Here is an 18,691-nt window from a genome sequence, read left to right as displayed (position 1 = left end):
ACAATATTCTAGGGTTTTATAGAAATGCAACATTACCTCACAGCTCTTGAACTCAATCCCCTACCTAATGAAGATCAACACACCATACGCTTTCGTAACCACCCTATCAACTTGTACAGCAACTTTCAGGGATCTATGGTCATGAACTCCAAGATCTCTCTGTTTCTCCACACTGCTACAAATTGTACCATTAACCCTTCAGGTTTGTTCTTCCAAAGTAAATCACTTCACACTTTTCCAGGTTTAACTGCTTTTGCCACTTCTCAGTCAGGCTATGAATTTTATCAATGTCCTGCTGTAATCCACAACAACCTTTTACATTATCCACACCACCACCATCATGCCATCAGCAAACCTACTAACCCACTCTTCCACTTCCCCATCAAGTCATTTATGAAAATTACAAAGAACAGGAATCTCAGAACAGATCCTGGCAGAATACCACTAGTCACCGACCTACAGGCAGAATATGCTCCATATACAATTTTCTCCCTTTTGAATCAACATAGCTAATGTTCCTGGATCCCATGTCTAACTTTCAAAACGGACCTACAATGAGGAACCTTTTCAAATCCTGTATTAAAATCGAAATAGGTGCACCACATCTGTTCCTCTACCTTTATCAATTTGTTTTGTCATTTCTCAAAGAATTAAATCAGCCTTGTAAGGCATGACCTGCCCCTCACAAAGCCATGCTGATGATCTATAATCAGACTATACTTCCACAAATGCTCAAAAATCCTGTCTCTAAGAATCCTTGCCAATTGCACTGGACAACAAAGATTTTGCTTCCTGAATACTTTCAGGTGTATCTTGTGGATTTTAGTCTGATCATGAAAATCACCATGAAATTTCTATACCACACATAATTTTTTAAAAATTGCCTATACTTGTTCTTTCAATTCATAATTCAAGTCAGAATAACTGATGCCAAGATTAAGGAAGGCATTTTTGTTGGTCCATAAACCAAAGAGATCATCAATGACTGGCAATCTGAAGAACTTCTAGTAGAACTGGAAGTCTCTGAAGGATATTGTTGAAAATTTTCTTGGCAATGACAAAGCACCAAACTACGTGCAGCTGATTGACAAAATGCTTCAAGCATACAAAACCATGAAGTGCAACATGTCACTAAAGACTTTTTCCACAGTCCTATTTAGACTTCTTCCCGAGCATGGTGAATGGTTTCACCAGGACATTGTGGTCATGGAGAAACTGTATCAGGGCAACAGGAACCCATTAATGCTGGCTGACTATTGTTGGACACTTAAGCGAGAAGCCTCAGATACCAAATTTAAATGGAAATCAACAAAACATTTTTAGCTTAGTCAAATGTATCAGTACCATTAGGCAATTAAGGGCATTATATTCAGTAAAAGATAATTTCTTGTTTCTCCTAGTTCCTACTTGAAACAAGTAGTCTGAAATTATATTTGTGATCAGCTTCAAGCGGTCAGTCTATCATGAACAAAAAAATTCTGAGGAAGCAACATTTTTGAAAAAAAAGTTTTTCAGTGTTGTTTGCCCACGACTGAAGTAAAACTCAATAGTCTATAATTCCCATTTGCCACCCTCCAATCATTTGGTACTGCTCCTGTGGCCAGTAAGGATGCAAAGATCATTGTCAAAGGTGCAGCAATCTCTTTGCTTAATCCCCACATGACATGAGGTATAGGTCATCCAGTTCAGGGGATTTAACTATCCTGATGCTTTTCCAGCACATCCTCTTTTTTAAAGTTGCCATGTTCCAACATGCTCTACACTGGGCCTAACATTCGTCATGATCTCTTTCATTAGTGAATACTGAAACTAAGTATTAAGGATCTCTCCTACCTCCTCCGCCTCCAGGCACGTTTCTTCTATCCGATTGGTTCTACTCTCAGTTTGGTCACCCTCTTTTCTTTACATGTGTAGAACACCTTGGAATTTGCCTTAATCCTGCTCGCCAAAGCCTTCTCATGTCTTCTAGGTCCATTCTTCAGCTCCTTCCTAGCTACCTTGTAACTCTCTAGAGCCCCGTCTGATCCTTGCTTCCTAAAATTAAGTCAGCTTTTTCCTTCCTCTTGACTTCATCTCTGATTAACTATGGTTCCTTCAACCTACCATTATGTCCCTGTCTCAATGAGACATACCTATCCAGAAATCCATGCCAGTGCTACCTAAACAACCTCCACGTTTCCATTGTGCATTTACATCTGTTCCCAATTTACGCTCCCAAGTCCTTGTATAATAGTCATTAATTTGCACTCAACCAATTAAATATTTTCCCATAAGATCTACTTCTAACACTGTCCAAGGGCTATGGTAATGGTCAAGGAATTGTGGTCAATGTCTCCGAAATGCTCACCCACCAAGAGATCTGTCACCTGACCTTCAATGGCTCGTGCCAAATTCAGAATGGCCTCCTGGACCAACCTAACAAATTCCACCCCATCTAAAACTTCTGCACTAAAGGAGGTATCATTTAACATTAGGGAAGTTGAAGTCAGCCATGACAACCAGATCAGAGCACCTGATCTGCTCCTCAGCATTTCTGTATTAGGTCTGTAGAATACTCCCAATAGCAATCATTCTATTCCTGTTTCTGAGCTCGACCCATACTGACTCAGTAGGTGACTCCCTCCAGGATGTCCCCCAATTTTGCAGCTATGATAGTATCTTTGATTAGCAATGCCACTCCCCCACCTCCTTTACCTCCCTTTTGAAACACCTAATCCCTGGAACATCCAGCAGCCATTCCTGCCCCTATGACAGCCAAGTTTCCATAATGGCTCATCGTAGTTCCATGCACTGATCCATGCTCAGTTCATTGTTCTTGTTCTGGCAATCGCTACAAATGACTGCAGTTATGCCTTATCCACTGCTCATCTCTCCTCAGTCTCTCTACATGCTGCATCTACCTTTAAATCAACTGCCCCATCCTCTGAACTATCACTCTGGTCCCAATCTTCCTGCCAAACTATTTCAAACTCCTCCAACAGCTCTACCAAACCTGTCTGCAGTGTATTGGTCTCTGATTTCAGGTGTAACCTGTCCCTTTTCTATACCTTCCCCAAAAGAGATTCCAATGGTCCACCAATCTGAACCCTGTACCAATTCCTCAGCCACACTTTGCCAAATCATCCTATGCTTACCCTCACTGCCACATTGTATAGGCAGCAACCAGAGCTTACTAATCTTGAGGTTCTGCTTTACAGCTTCCTACTCAGCTCATAACAGAAACATAGAAATCTACAGCACATTACAGGCCCTTCAGGCCATAATGTTGTGTCGATCATGTAACCCTCTCTAAAAAATGCCTAGAATTTCCCTACCACATAGCCCTCTATTTTTCTAAGCTCCATGTACCTAACTAAGAGTCTCTTAAAAGACCTTATTGTATCCGTCTCTACCACCTTCGCTGGCGGTTCATTCCACGCATCCACCACTCTCTCTGTGAAAAACTTACTTCTGATATTCCCTCTGTACCTACTCTCAAGCACCTTAAAACTATGCCCCCTTTTCAGCTCTGGGTAAAAACCTCTGGCTATGCCTCACATCATCTTATACACCTCTATCAGGTCAGCTCTCATCCTCTGCCACTCTAAGGCCAAGTTCACTCAACCTATTCTCATAAAGCATGCTCTCCAATCTAGGCAACATCCTTGTAAATCTCCTCTACACACTCTCTATGGTACCTACATCCTTCCTGTAGTGAGGTGACCAGAACTGAACACAATACTCCAAATGGGGTCTAAGGTCTTAAGGTGGAACGCAGCAGGCCAGGCAGCATCTATAGGGAGAAGCACTGTTGACGTTTCAGGCCGAGACCCTTCGTCAGGACTGACATAGCTAAGGTCTTACATAGCTTTAACATTACCTCACGGCTCTTGAACTCAATCCCATGGTTGATGAAGGTCAACACATCACACGCCTTAACAATGTTGTCAACCTGCGCAGCAGCTTTGAGAGTCCTACGGACATAGACCCTAAGATCCCTTCGATCCTCCACACTGCCATGAGTCTTAGAATTAATATTAAATTCTGTCTTCAAATTTGACCTACCGAAATGAACCATTTCATTTATCTGGGTTGAACTCCAGCTGCCACTTCTCAGCCCAGTTCTGCATCCTTTTGATGTCCTGCTATAACCTTTGACAACGCTCTAGACTATCCACAACACACCCAACTTTTGTATCATCAGCAAACTTACTAACCCACCCTTTTACTTCCTTATAAAAATCACAGAGAAGGGGTCCCAGAATACTTCCTTGTGGAACACCACTGGTCACCATCTTCCATGCAGACTGTGAACCATCCACAACCACCCTTTGCCACAAATCAAGGTCTCTTTGGATCTCATGCTTCCTTACTTTCTGAATGAGCCTTGCACGAGGAGCCTTATCAAATGCCTTACTAAAACCCATATACACTACATCCACTGCTCTATCTTCATCAATGTGTTTGGTTACATCCTTAACGAATTCGCTCGGGTTTGTAAGGCACGATCTGCCCTTGACAAAGCCATTTTGACTATCCCTAATCAGATTAGGTCTCTCCAAATGCTGCCCCTCAGGATCTTCTCCAACTCACGGATCTATAATTTCCTGGGTTATCTCTACTCCCTTTCTTGAATAAGGGAACGTTTTGCAACCTTCCAATCCTCTGGTACTTCTCCCGTTCCTATTGATGATGCAGAGATCATCACCAGCAGCTCAGCAATCTCTCTTGCCTAGTGTATATCTTGCTCAGTCCCGGTGACTCACCTAACTTAATACCTTTCAAAAGCTCCAGCACATCCTCTTTCTTAAAATCTATACATTCAAGTGTTTCAGAATGCTGTAAGTCATCCCCACAATTGTCAAGGTCCTCTTCACTGGTAAAACCTGAAGCAAAGTATTCATTACGTACCTCCACTATCTCCTCCAGCTCCATGCATGTTTCTACTCTCGCTCCTCACTGGTCCTATTCTCACATGGCTCATCCTCTTGCTCTTCATATACTTGTAGTATCCCTTGGGATTTTTCTTAATCCTGTTCGCCAAGGCCATGGCTGCTTCTAGCTCTCCTAATTTCATTCTTGAGGTCCTTCCTGACACCCTTGTAGTTTTCTAGAACTCTAACAGTATTTAATTTCTTAAACCTTTCATAAGCTTTTCTCTTCTTAACTAGATTTTCTACATTCTTTGTACACCATGGTTCTTTTACCCTACCATCCTTTCCGCGCCTCAGTGGAACATATCTATGCAGAACACCATGCAAATGTTCTATGAACATTTGCCACATTTCTGCCGTGCATTTCCCTGAGAACATCTGCTCCCAATTTATGTTCCAAAGTTCCTGCCTACCCATATTTCCCCCTACCCCCATTAAATGTTTCCCCAAATTATCTGCTCCTATCCATCTCCAGCACTATGGTAAAGAAGATAGAGTTGTGATCACTATCTCCAAAATGCTTTCTCACTGACACCTGCCCAGGTTCATTTCCCAATACCAGATAAAGTATAGCTAACTAGATAGATTGGCTTAAGTAGATAAGCAAAAGGAGAGGTTGTACTTGATCTGGCTCCTTCAGGACCTGTTCCCTTTTCCTACCCATGCTGTTGATACCAATATTGCACCACAACTCCTGGCTGCACACCCTTGCCTTTGAGAATGCTGTGGACTTGATCTGAGAAGTCCTTGCCCTGACACCTGGGAGGCAACATATCATCCAGGTGTCTCTTTCATATCCACAGAATCTCCTTAATTATCAAAATTCCTATCACTACTGCTCTCCACTTCACCCTCCTTCCATTCTAAGCTAAAGGCAGACTCAGTGCCAGAGACCTGGTCACTGTGGCTTTCTGTTGGTAGGTCACCTCCTCTAAAGTGAACAAGTGGTTTACTTATTCTTGAGGAGAACATAGGGGTATCCTGCCTTATCTGCCTATTCTCTTTCCCTCTGCTGACAGACATCAAGCTACCTGCCTCCTGCAACGTAGGTGTTACTACCTTGCTGTAACTCCTTTCTATCACTTTTCCATTCTCACAAACATGCTGAATATCTATCAGCTGCAGCTCCTGTTACCCAACTCAATCCATGAAGAGTTGCACCAAGATGCACCTCTCGCAGATGTAGCAATCAGGAAGTCTTCTGGGATATGGATCAGTTGTAGATATGGGCAAAGAAATGGCAGATAAAGTTTAATCCTGGCAAGTGTGAGGTGTCGCCCTTTGGATGAAAAATTACACCATGTTTCAGAATGCAAAACTGTATTGGTGCAGTGGACAACCTTTAAGGAAGTAAGAGGCCCAGGTTTTAACTATTGATGTGTTACTGCAACATTTTTACATTTCTATTTATGTTGGCAACTAATCTTTTCTCATTCACCATATTATTTCAGTTTTTTTTCCCTCTCTGTTTCCTAGTTTCCGACTGATATTTATCACTGTAACTGAAGCTTTGGTTCGAGAGACTGAGTCTAGGTTAAGGTTTCTGTCAAGTTTCCATTTCTTTCTTTACTAGTGTCTAGCTAGAGTAGTGAGAAGGTATCCCTGATCAGCCATGTGCTCCTCATGAAAGATGCAAGAGAAACCCACTGTATCCTTTCCTCACGACCTACAACTCTACCAACTTTACGTCACTGCAATATTTACTATTCGGTCCACCAATCTATCTACATTTTCATCCAAATCAAATTGCAAACAGAGGTTTGAGCACTCATCCCGTGAAACACCAATGGTTACAGACCTCCAGTTAGGGAAGCAACACTACCTTGTCTTCTATAGCTAAGTATATTTTGAAACACGTTTACTATCACTGGCAGCAGCAGTACCTTACAATACATAATAACTATAAAATTACAATAAGCTATATGTAATTAATTAAGTAGTGCAAGAAAGAAAAAAAAACTGCGGTAGTATACATGGAGTAATTGTCCATTCAGAAATCCGATGGTGGAGGGGAAGAAGCTGTTCCTGAAATGTCGAGTGCCTTCAGGCTCCCGTACCTTGTCCTCAATTGTAGCAATGAGACAGGGGCATGTCCTGGGTGATGGAGGTCCTTAATAATGGTGTCCTGGATGCTAGGGTGGGACTGCCTCTGGTGGAGCTGGCTGAGTTTACAACTTTTTCTACAGCTTTTTCTGATCCTGTGCAGTGACCCCACCAAACAAGATGCTCTCCATGGTACATTGGTAGACTTGCGAGTGTCTATGGTGGCATACCAATGCTCTTCAAACTGTATCAATATGTTGGGTCCAGGATAGATCCTCAGAGATGCTGGTGTCTAGGAACTTGAAAATGCTCACACGTTCAACTTCTGATCCCTCTATGACGTTGCCTCAACTTCTCTTTCTTGAAGTCCATAATCAATTCCTTGGTCTAACTGAAGTTGAGTGCAATCTTGCTGCTGTGACATGTTGCTCCTGTTTGCCTCGACATTGTCTGAAATTCTGCCTACAATAGTTGTATTGTCAGCAAATTGACATAATCATGGGGGCAGAGAGAGCAGAGCAGTGGGCTAAACATGCATCCTTGTGGCGAGCCAGGATGACTGTCAGTGAAGAGATGTTATTCCTGATCCACAGACTGTGGTCTCTCGGTGAGGAAGGATCCAGTTGCAAAAGAAGATACAGAGGCCCAGGTTTTAGAGCTTGGTTGCTAAACAACCAAGTTACTGTAGATCCTATTTGTCTTAATCTTCCTGATCACACTGATTGAGAAGGTCAAGACAAATGGAATCATGCCAAATGCCATGTATACTACATCTACTACCCCATCCCAATCATCTTCATCACTTAACCCATGCTGGCATCAGCATATGTTTAAACCCAACACTACACTTGCAGATAGAAGGTAATATGTAGATGAGAGAAAGCAGGCCATTAATTGGCCTTGAGATAACTGGGCAGGGATGAAAAGAGGTGCTCCTACAGGAGACCAAAACAAATCAGCAGGTAACGCAGCATCTGTGGTAAAGGTGTGTTCAAAGTGAAACCATTACTTTTCCCACAAATGCTGCCTTGCCTGCTGAGTGTTTCCAGCAATTTGTTTCTACTTTTGCTTGAAAGAGATGGAACCAGATGACTGCAGTCCTGCACACAGGAGTACTGCCCCGCCTCAAAGGCTGTACATAGGCAGATAAGAATTATAAGGGGGAGCTAACCATAGCCAGTCAGTTTTCCAACTGTGACTTAAAGGTTATTCTAGCACTCTGGTGTTCTGGCCTATTGCCTGCACCTTTAAATGGCAAAAACAAACCTTTGGAACACAGCTGGCTTGTTCATACCCATGGAGGCAAAAGTCTGATGTAAGAGACATAACTGGATGCATAGCTGTGGAAGGTCTTGCATGCCATTTCTTCATATTAAGACAAAACCGAACAGCATAAATGGCAGTGATGCTTCACTCCCTCAGAAGATTAACGCCTTTTATGCATGTTTTGAAAGGTAGAATTACATCACATCAGCATGGATCCCCATGGCATCTGGTGACCATGTGGCCTCTGTCTCAGAACATCCTTCATGAAGATGAATCATCATATTAGGCCCTGATGGTGTTTCTGGCAAGGTACACTACATCTGTACTGTTCAACTTGCTAGAGTGTTCAAGGACAGCTTTAATCCTTCACTGCTTTAGACAAGGACTCCCACCTACTTCAAAAGGCCATCAATCATGCTGGTACACAAGAATAGTAGGATGAGCTGCCTGGTAGCACTCACATCTACTGTAATGAACTAATTGAAAAGTTGGTCATGGCTAGAATTAGCTCCAGCATGAGCAATGACCTGGCCCACTGCAATTTGCCTACCAGCAAAACAGATCGACAGTGGACACTGCCCCTCCACTAGACTTTGGTGCACCTAGAAAATGGCAAACCTACATCAAGCTGCTGTTTATTGATTGATTGATCACAGCTCAACATTCAATACCAGCATTATTCAACAAGCTTTAAGATCTAGGCAAATCTTCTTTCTCATTGGGAGACCAGTCAGTGCAGATTGGTAATAACCTTACCGACAATCAAGATAGGCACATCTCAGGATGTATTCTTAGTCCACTGCTCTATTCTCACTACACTCATGATTGTGTGGCTAGGCCAGGGGTCGGCAACCCGCGGCTCCGGAGCCGCATCTCTGTGCTGCGGCTCCCTGTGGCTTTGGAAAATAAATGATGAGTATTTAATTAAAATGTATTTTATGTTAGTTTGTTAGTTTTTGAAATGTAATTCTAAATTTGAAGATTATGGTGATCTTGTACAATCTAAATAAAACGTGTTTTTTGTTGCTATTAATATACGTCACCACTGCCAATGCCTGACACCCGCCAGTGTGCGATTTCTTTAATTTTTCGATCCAAGGTAGGCTAACTATGGAGAATTCTAAAAAAAGAAAAGTGACTGAAGAAAACAGAACATTTAATGATATGTGGGCAGATTCATTTGCTTTCACTGCTGATGAGACTGGTTTACCGGTATGCTTAATATGCAATGAGAAACTAGCAAACAACAAAAAGTCAAAAGTCGCAAGACATTTCCAGAATAAACACGCAGCCTTTGTTCAAAAATATCCGGATGGAGGTGAGAGAAACAAAGTCGTTTCCGAACTGATGCGGAAGGTTGATCTGAGCAAAAATCATTTCAAGAAGTGGATGAATTCTGGAAAATCAACTACATATGCTAGTTTTGTTGCCGCTCAGGAAATAGTCAGGCACGGGAAGCAGTTTACAGATGGTGAATATATAAAAGAATCTTATATTAAGATTTCAGAACATCTATTCACGGACTTTAAAAACAAGAGTGAAATTGTGCAGAAAATCAGGGATATGCCCCTCTCTGCAAAGATTGTCAAAGACAGAACCATAAAAATGGCAGAAGACATCACAAGACAGCAAATTAAAGACATCAATTCAGCTGTGGCCTACTCGATTGCCTGTGACGAGTCTAAAGACAAAGGTGATATTGAACAAATAGTTCTGTTCTGCCGGTATGTAAACTCTGCCGGGCCACAGGAAGAAATGATTGAGTTGATACCTCTAAAAGGCCAAACACGGGGGGGGGGGGGGGGGGGGGGGGGAAGGACATCTGTGAGGCTGTCTTGAATTTGTTTAAGAGCCAAAGGAATAAAGACCACCCACCTGGTGTCCGTAGCTACTGATGGGGCACCAAGTATGACAGGAGCACACAAGGGATTTGTGGCTTTACTGCAGAAGTCGCTGGACAGAAAGCTGCTGACTTTTCACTGCATCTTGCACCAAGAGGCACTGTGTGCTCAAACATTTCCTCCAGAATGCACAGAAGTAATGGATGTTGTCATTCAGATTGTCAATAAAATAATGGCAAAAAGTTTAAATCACCGTCAATTCCGTTTGTTACTGGACGAGCTGGAAAGCGCATATTCTAATCTCCTGCTGCACAACAAAGTCCGGTGGCTGTCAAGAGGGGAGGTGCTGAAATGCTTTGTCACGTGTCTAGAAGAAGTGAAAACTTTCCTGGGCAGCAAAGGGCTCACCTTTCCTGAGCTGGAACAGCCAGAGTGGCTGGAAAAGCTACACTTCATGGTAGACATGACAGCGCACCTGAACACACTGAACACAGCTCTTCAGGGGAAAGGACGCACAGCCCTGCACATGTTGGAGGATGTTTTGGCATTCGAGCGCAAGTTAACAGTGCTTGCCAGAGATTTACAGAAAGGCACATTGTCTCACTTCCCCAATTTGAGAGAGTTCAAACAAGCTCATGACATGATAAATTCGGAGTATTTACATTCTGCAATCATCGCAATGCAAACATCGTTTGGGAAACGCTTCTGTGAGTTCAGAGAGGAAAAAAACACATTATCCTTCCCGGTCACTCCCCTAAGCATCGATCCATCCCTACTGAATACGACTGCATTGGCAGATGTGAGTCAACCTGATCTTGAGATGGAACTGGCTGACATAACCGACAAAGACATATGGGTGTCCAAGTTTAGACGCTTGACAGCAGACCTTGGAGATGTTGCCCGTCAGAAGGCCGTTCTTGCTCAGAATCACAAATGGAGTGATACTGAAAACCTCCCCAAACCGGACAAACTTGTGTTCGAAACATAGAATGCTATCCCAGACATTTATGTAAACATTAAAAAGTATGAGCTTGGAGTCCTGTCGATCTTTGGATCCACATATGTATGTGAGCAGGTGTTCTCCAACATGAACTTTATTAAAAACAAACATCGCGCACGCCTCACAGATGACAGCTTGCGATCCTGTGTAACGATGAAGGTGACGCCATACATCCCTGATGTGCAGACGCTGTGCGCGGAGGTCCAGGAGCAGAAATCCCATTAACCAAGTATGATAAATATTTTAATTGCCTATTATTTTACGTATATTCATATTTTTTCATTGTTCAGTGAAATAGTCCTTTTATTTTTCAGGTTGACAGCTGGCTGACGTTATTTTTGGTTTGCTGCTGGCGGACAATTTAAGTTCGGCGTTTTTCATAAATACAAGAAGGACTCAAATAGACGTTGAGTATTTTACTTAAAAGTAACCTTCAACCCAACATCTTTTTTTCGGAGTTCAAAATGTTTTTGCTGCATGCAGAAATGTAATTTCGTTTTCTCTGCAGGAGTTCATCGGTTTCATAAATGCAACACATTATAGTTTGTTTATACATAGCATAAAGGCAAAAAAAATTGTATGCAGTGTTATTTCATTTTAAATGTCAAATGGGTTTTGTGGCTCCCAGTGTTTTTTCTGTGGGAAACAGGTCCAAATGGCTCTTTCAGTGGTAAAGGTTGCCGACCCCTGGGCTAGGCACTGCTCAAAATCCATCCATGAATTCGCTGATGTTACAACTGCTATTGGCAGAATCTCAGATGAAGATAGGGTGTACAGGAATGAGATAAATCGGCTAGTTAAATGGTTTTGCAACAGCAACCTCGTATTCTGTGTCTTCAAAACAAAAGATCTGAATGTGGACTTTAGGAAAGGGAAGGTGGTTCAGGAGTTTGAAGATTCACACACAAGGCCTCAGGAACACTATCTTCCCTCCACCATCAGATTTCTGAAATTTGCAAGAGCACTACCTCATTATTCCTCTTTTGCATTATTTATATTCATAACATAATTATGTTGCACAATATTGCTGCCACAAAATAAATTTCACGACATACATCAATGATAGTAAACCTGATTCTAATCAACATTTTGGGTCAAGAGCCCCCACCACCCTCCTCAGTTTCGGTAAGAGCCCCCAAGCCGTTGACGGCAGGAGTTACCTCACCCTGTTCGGGCGGCTCGAGCCCAGGCCCTCCTCCTCGTCGCTGGAGAAGTCGGGGCTGCGGCGGCTGTTGCGGGCCGTCAGGTGCTTGAGGTAGAGCTGCACATAGACATCTTTGCGCTGGTCGCCGAGCGGCAGGCGGACGCTATGCGCCAACAGCTCAGTCTTGAGCCGCTCCTTGGTGAGCACAGAGGGATCCTGCAGGTACTCGGGCATGGTTCCTTCACCAAACACCCCGCAGCAACGGCCGCCGCCACTGGCTCAGGCGCCGTCCAAACTGCACAGCTATTGGACGCCGGCAGAAGGGGCTGCTCCCATAGCAACGGCGGAGGGAAATGGAGGGAAGCAGAGTGGGGAGGAGGAGCGAGATGGGGGGGGGGGGGGGAAATCTTCCACTTATTACTAATCTACCGCAGTGCCCTTCGTAACCCGTAAATGTCTTTCCACGGGACACTAAATTTTAATTTGTTAAGGACGGTCTACACTGCAGGATTAAAACAGTGATGTCAGCACATTCATTCCTGTGAATTATATTCAGTTTAGCATTAACGGCGAGAGCTCGCTGCGAACGGTCAGAAGTAAACAGCTAGGGTATTTGAAGAGTGCTGAAAAGAAACGGTGATTAATAACAACAAGCAGACACTCCGATCTTTATGGAAACACAGTACCACAGGAGGCTGAGTAATCGACATTTCAGGACAATACTGTCATCACATTTGTAAACTTTGTATTTACAAAATAGATTTGTAAGCTGCAGATCTAAAAAGCAATTTAGCATTTGTAAATTGAGGATTTACTAAATTATCATCCAAATTATATTTAAATGGATGTTCTACTCTCTCTACACCCATGATTTAAATTATATTTAAATAATGAAATCATGGAATGGTTCCAACACAGAAGAAAATCATTGTATCACGGGAAAATCTGCCTCTGGGTTGCTCGGTTTGGCATCCCATTGATATTTCCTTTGACTACAAGTCCCCATTTCATATCAGACCTCTGGGCTACATCAAAACACAAGTGTATCAACCGCAGTCCAATGCGAGTGGTTTCACTGCTCCATAAAGGCTGATCTGAGGGATTCCCTGTCAGATGAGTGTTGACGCTTAGGTCCTACTGGGGCTCAGAACAGCTCCAAAAGAGGAGCCCCAGTTGTCCACAATGGAATTGGTATGCAGGCAGCCGTTAAAATTCCAAACAAGAGAAAATCTGCAGATGCTGGAAATCCAAGTAACAAATGCAAAATGCTGGAGGAACTCAGTAGGCCAGGCAAAGAGTAAACAATTGATGTTTTGGGTCGAGACCCTTCCATGCCAATTCTCTGCAAGAGGCACTCTCTTCTTCCACCCCAGGCCCCTTCTCATAGATCCTGAAACAGTTTCCTCGCCATATATATATATTTTTAATTTCAATATTCAAGACTATTTAGTGCCATTCTTCAGTACACGAGTGTAAAGGAGAACAAAATGGAGTATAAAGGAGAAACAGTTACTCTGAATCTGATGCGGCATAAAACACAATGAATATAAATATAAAAGTAATCAGATAAAACACATTTTGCAAGTAACTGTTCTCGTGTGGCTGTATATACATGAGATTAGTTTACACACTGACTGATTATCTGTACATAAAGTGACCATGATGATGAGGTGAGGTCAAGCTATTGATCAGCCTGAAAGTTTGGAGGAAGTAACTGTTTTTGAGTCTAGTGGTCCTGGCATGGATGCTGAGTAGCCAACAGGGAGGTGGGGTCCTTCCTGAAATTGCCGGCCTTTCCCTGGCACCTTTAAGTATATTTGTCCTTGATGGCGGGTAAGCCAGTGCCAGTGGTGAGTTTGGGCAACTTTAACTACCCGTTGTCGAGCCCTCCTGGTCGTCACAGGGCATGGTGCAGCTTATCAGGATGCATCTGTAGATGACGTGAGCACAGGCCAGCTCTCTTCAGCCTCCTCTGAAAGCGGAGGTGTTCTGTAACAGACCGGTTGTGCGAGATGTGCACTCCCAGGAGTTTGACACTGCTCACAGTTTCCACTGCCATACCGCCGATGCAAAGAGTGGTGCGAGTTCTCTTGAATTTGATAACCATCTCCTTTGTCTTGTTGACATCGAGGAAGGGCTTATTTACCTGGCACCAGGCCTCGAGCAATTTCACTTCCTCTCTGCAGGCCGTCCTACTGTTGTTGATGATGAGTCCCACCACTGTGTCATCGGCAAACTTGCCAATGTGATTGGTGTGTGAGCAGTGGGCTCGGCGCACAGCCCGCAATGGAACCAGCTGCCGTCCTTTCTGCATTCCAGATTTCAACTGTAGGCTGCAGAAGGGGGTTTCCCTCATATCTGTGAGTCGATTTCTCAAACTTACTAATAAAGGGAACAACCACTTATTCTTTCCGTACATCATCTTATTGAGTTCCATCATCCCTCTCTACAAAAAGCTGTCCAGACTCAGTAACGTGTCCTTGCGATGCTCAGTCCCTCTTCCCAGAAACCAGCCTGTAACAAGCTGATGAGAAATGAACACAATATTCTAGATGAGGCTAGACCAGTGTTTTAGAAAGTTTCAGCACAACTTCTGTTTTCATACTCATGATAAATCTGCTCTGTCACTTTCATGATGTGAACACCAGTATCCCCAGCTCCCTCTGACACCCTTATACCATATACATCAGTCCATATTATCATATACATTAGTCCATAGTACTGTATACATTAGTCCATATTACCTCTCCTCGTTTTTAGAAACATAGAAAACCTACAGTGCAATACAAGCCCTTCGGCCCACAATGTATGCCGAACACGTACTTACTTTAGAAATTACCTAGGGTTACCCATAGTCCTCTATTTTGTTCTTGTAATTCTTAACAGTAACAATGAGTCACCCAGGTAACTAAATGATATTATTGTAACCAGTAAGGAAGACAAGGTAACAATGAATGCCTGGACATTCCTACAGCACCTGGTCCATAACTTTCTGCCAGAGTGCTTCTTTTTAAAAAAAAGGATTCTATCGTGTTTCTTAGTTTTGTGACTACCTACAAGGAGATGAATCTGCAGGTTATACACACACATTTATATATTTGTATTTATATATTTAGATAATAAATGTAATTTCAACTTCGGAAGGTACAGAAAAAATACATCCCAAAGGTGAAGTAGTATCCTAAAGCTTGTATGAGGCAACCATGGCTGACAAAGAGACAAAGACAACATAAAAGCTGAAGAGAGGGCATGTAATATAGCAAAAATTCGTGGAAAGGTAGAGAAATTAAAAAAAAAATCAATAGAAGGCAACTAAAAAAGCTATAAAGAAAGCATGAAATATAAAGGCAAGCTAGCCAACAATATAAAAGAGGATACAAAAAGATTTTTCCCCCCAGATATACGGTGGTGCTAGAAAGTCTGTTTTCTATGATAATGCATCATCTTACATTCTGGAATAAATTTCATCTGCCTTGCATTCTAGCAAGCCTGTACAAATTCTGAAACAATTTATCAATATATTTTAATCACAGAAATGTTGCACTCTGGCCGTTATAAATCATAGCCCTGTACCAAAATCAAAGTTTATGTCATTAAAATAGATCATAAAAAGCTAAGGCACCAACCTCACTTCGCGATTACTATCCACTTGCTTAAATAGCCTGAAAGCATACTATACGTAAAGCATGCATAATTATTGAAGAAATCACCCACAATATATTAGACAGTATATCGACAAGTTTTTAAGAACGAATTGTCACTGAGCGTGCAAAATACTTGACCCCGACGTGATTCGAACACGCAGCCTTCTGATCTGGAGTCAGACGCGCTACCGTTGCGCCACGAGGTCTGGAACACAGAACTCCGCAATCTTCTTAAAGCTGCCGGGTGCTTCCGCGTCCTTGTTCCGGGAGTATTGCGTGTCACTGTTACTGAACCCGCGCTCCCCCACCGCCGCGCATCCGGAGCGAGCTACAGCGCTGGAAGCCCTTCGGGAGGGGTTCATCACTGTGGGCTCTGCCCTCACTTATGTGTGCAGACATTTTACGGGGGGAAGGGCGCCCCACTTTGGATGGGAAGTTGTCAGGGCGGGGTGCACTCTCAATAAATGGGGAGTCTCACTGAAGGTGGGGTGCTCTCAACTGAGGTGCGACTACACTGAGGGAAGGGAGCTCTCTCACACTGATGGAATCTTCTCCAGACCCCCAGTAGTCACACAATTAGAGGAGTTTCCTCAGAGCAGGCTCCCTCATAATACCTTCGATACACGGGGGTCCTTTATTGATTTTTAATTGATTATTGGTTATGTCCTGGTTTGTTCAGCACCTCCCCCTCTCAGTGGCTCCACTTCCACAGGCTGAATGGACAGGGTCAGGGACTTCCACTCTTGTTCTCTGGCACAGACTTTGTCACTGATGCAGAACCTGGAGATTGGACAGCCAGATAGGTGGGTGAGTAGGTTGTGAGGCAGTGCACTCCTTTCACTGCTCCTGGCACATGGGTCCATGGTCCTCGACCACCCAACCAGTCACATTGACCATTCTCCTCTGTAACTGGCTCTCCTCCATTTCATGCTGTCAACAATATGCCCAAAGGAGGCTTTACATTTCCCTGTCACCTACTTCACCAGAGGTTCATACTGACTGCACCATATATAAAGTATACAGTGGTTACTCCAACTGCACCTCACATACTCGTGACACCTACCGTTAAGACAAGGGCAACAGGAGCCTATCTGCTTGCAGGCCCGCCTCCAGATCCTGAATCAAACTAACTGTAATGAAGTGACCAGAACCGAACACAATATTCAAAGTTCAAGACTGTTTGATGTGTGGTCTAACCAGAAATTTATAGAGGTGCAACATAGCTGTCATCTTGTCAATGTCCTGTTGCAACCTAAAACAACCCTCCACTCCATCCATAACGTCACAGAATTATTAACCTACCCTTCCACTTCCTCATCCAAGTCATTTGTATAAATCCCGAAGAGCAGAGATTCCAGAACAGATCCCTTCTATATCTATATAGAAGAATAATTAAAGAAAGCTGCCTGTCACCTTTCATATTTTCCCTGACATTTCACTTCTGCCCAACTTGCGTTCCACCTCTCTTTCCCAGCTTCATCAAACTCTCTTTTGTGATTTCAGGTCTGGCTGCCTGAACTTCTTCCTAGACTGAACAAGTCTTCCCTGGTTCCAAACACCTCCTCTTTGTTATTACACAAGGAACTGAAGTGGGAGTTGGCCACGGAGCCCATCAAATCTGCTGTTGGAATTGGTTTATTATTGTCACATATACCAAGATACAGTGAAAAGCTCGTCTTGCATGCTTTTCATACAGATCAGACCATTACACAGTGCATTGAGGTAGAACAAGGTTAAACAACAGTAGAACACAGAATAACATTATATTCATTCATTCAGAACATGGCTAATTTATCCCAGTGCAAGTCAACAGGAGTCATTGATCGGAATGCAGTGCAGATGCCATTTAAGCAATCCCACACAAGTCCGGTCAAGAGCTTTCAAAACCCAGTCTTCATAAAAGAGGGGTACCATCTAGCGGAGCAGTCATCTGAGTGGTCTGAGTCAGAGTGGTGAGGCTTTGGCTCAACAGGGCTTCGGTGAGAACAGACGGAGGCAAGGTAAGTAGGTAAGTTCATTCCTTATTTTTTTATCTAACTCTTGAGAGAATATGTCTACAGGGCTAGTGTTCTGGGTGTCAGATGTGGAATTTCCGGGAGACCACCAGTCTCCCCGATGGCCATATCTACAACATGCATCGAGACCGTGTTAGGGAACTGGAGCTGTAGCTCGTTGACCTTTGGCATGTTAGGGAAAGGTAGTCACCCCAAGGCTAGAGGAGACAGATAAGTGGGTGACTGTCAGGAGAGGGAAGGGAGAATGTCAGATAGTGAAGAGCATCCAGGTTGCCATTCCCCTCAACAATAAATGCTCTACTTTGAGTACTTTGGTGGCGGGGGGGGGGGGAACCTACCTGGGGGAAGTAACAGTGGCCGTGCCTCTGGCACTGAGTCTGGCCCTTTGGCTTAGAAGGTTAGGGAACTGAAGAGGATGGCAGTAGTGATAGGAGACTCTATAGTTAGGGGGAACAGATAGGCAATTCTGTGGACATGAAAAAGAAACACAAATGGTAGTTTGCCTCTCAGGTGCCAGGATCAGCGATGTTTCTGATCGCATCCACAATATCCTGAAATAGGAGGGTGAGCAGCCAGAGGTCGTGGTAGATATTGGCACCAATGACATAGGTAGAAAAAAGGTGGAGGTCCTGAAAACAGAACATAGGGATTTAGGAAGGAAGCTGAGAAGCAGAACATTAAGGTTAGTAATCTCGGGATTGATGCCTATGCCACGCGTCAGTGAGGATAGGAATAGAATGAGGTGGCAGATAAATGTGTGGCTTTAGATTTGGAGCAGGGGGCAAAGATTCAGATTTCTGGATAATTAGTATCTCTTCTGGGTTA

The 18,691-nt window shown here is 43.3% G+C and overlaps 1 protein-coding gene and 1 non-coding gene across 2 annotated transcripts in view; both read right to left on the bottom strand.

Moving 5' to 3' along the window:
• LOC132403957 (lamina-associated polypeptide 2, isoforms beta/gamma-like) overlaps nucleotides 1–12,497 on the bottom strand; it is a 57,749-nt gene extending 45,252 nt beyond the window's left edge. The window contains exon 1 of the mRNA XM_059987836.1: nucleotides 12,229–12,497. Coding sequence (XP_059843819.1) covers nucleotides 12,229–12,441 — 213 coding nt within the window. The 5' untranslated portion in view covers nucleotides 12,442–12,497. The remainder of the gene's footprint in view (nucleotides 1–12,228) is intronic.
• A 3,488-nt stretch (nucleotides 12,498–15,985) lies between these two features.
• trnaw-cca (transfer RNA tryptophan (anticodon CCA)) lies at nucleotides 15,986–16,057 on the bottom strand. The gene has a single exon. It is a non-coding gene; the product is annotated as a tRNA-Trp (tRNA).
• Between the last annotated feature and the right edge of the window lie 2,634 nt (nucleotides 16,058–18,691).

The sequence above is a fragment of the Hypanus sabinus genome, chromosome 13, assembly GCF_030144855.1.
Source record: "Hypanus sabinus isolate sHypSab1 chromosome 13, sHypSab1.hap1, whole genome shotgun sequence".
NCBI lineage: Eukaryota > Metazoa > Chordata > Chondrichthyes > Myliobatiformes > Dasyatidae > Hypanus > Hypanus sabinus.
The sequence above is the reverse complement of the archived record's forward strand: the minus strand, read 5'-3'. Positions and strand labels throughout refer to the sequence as shown.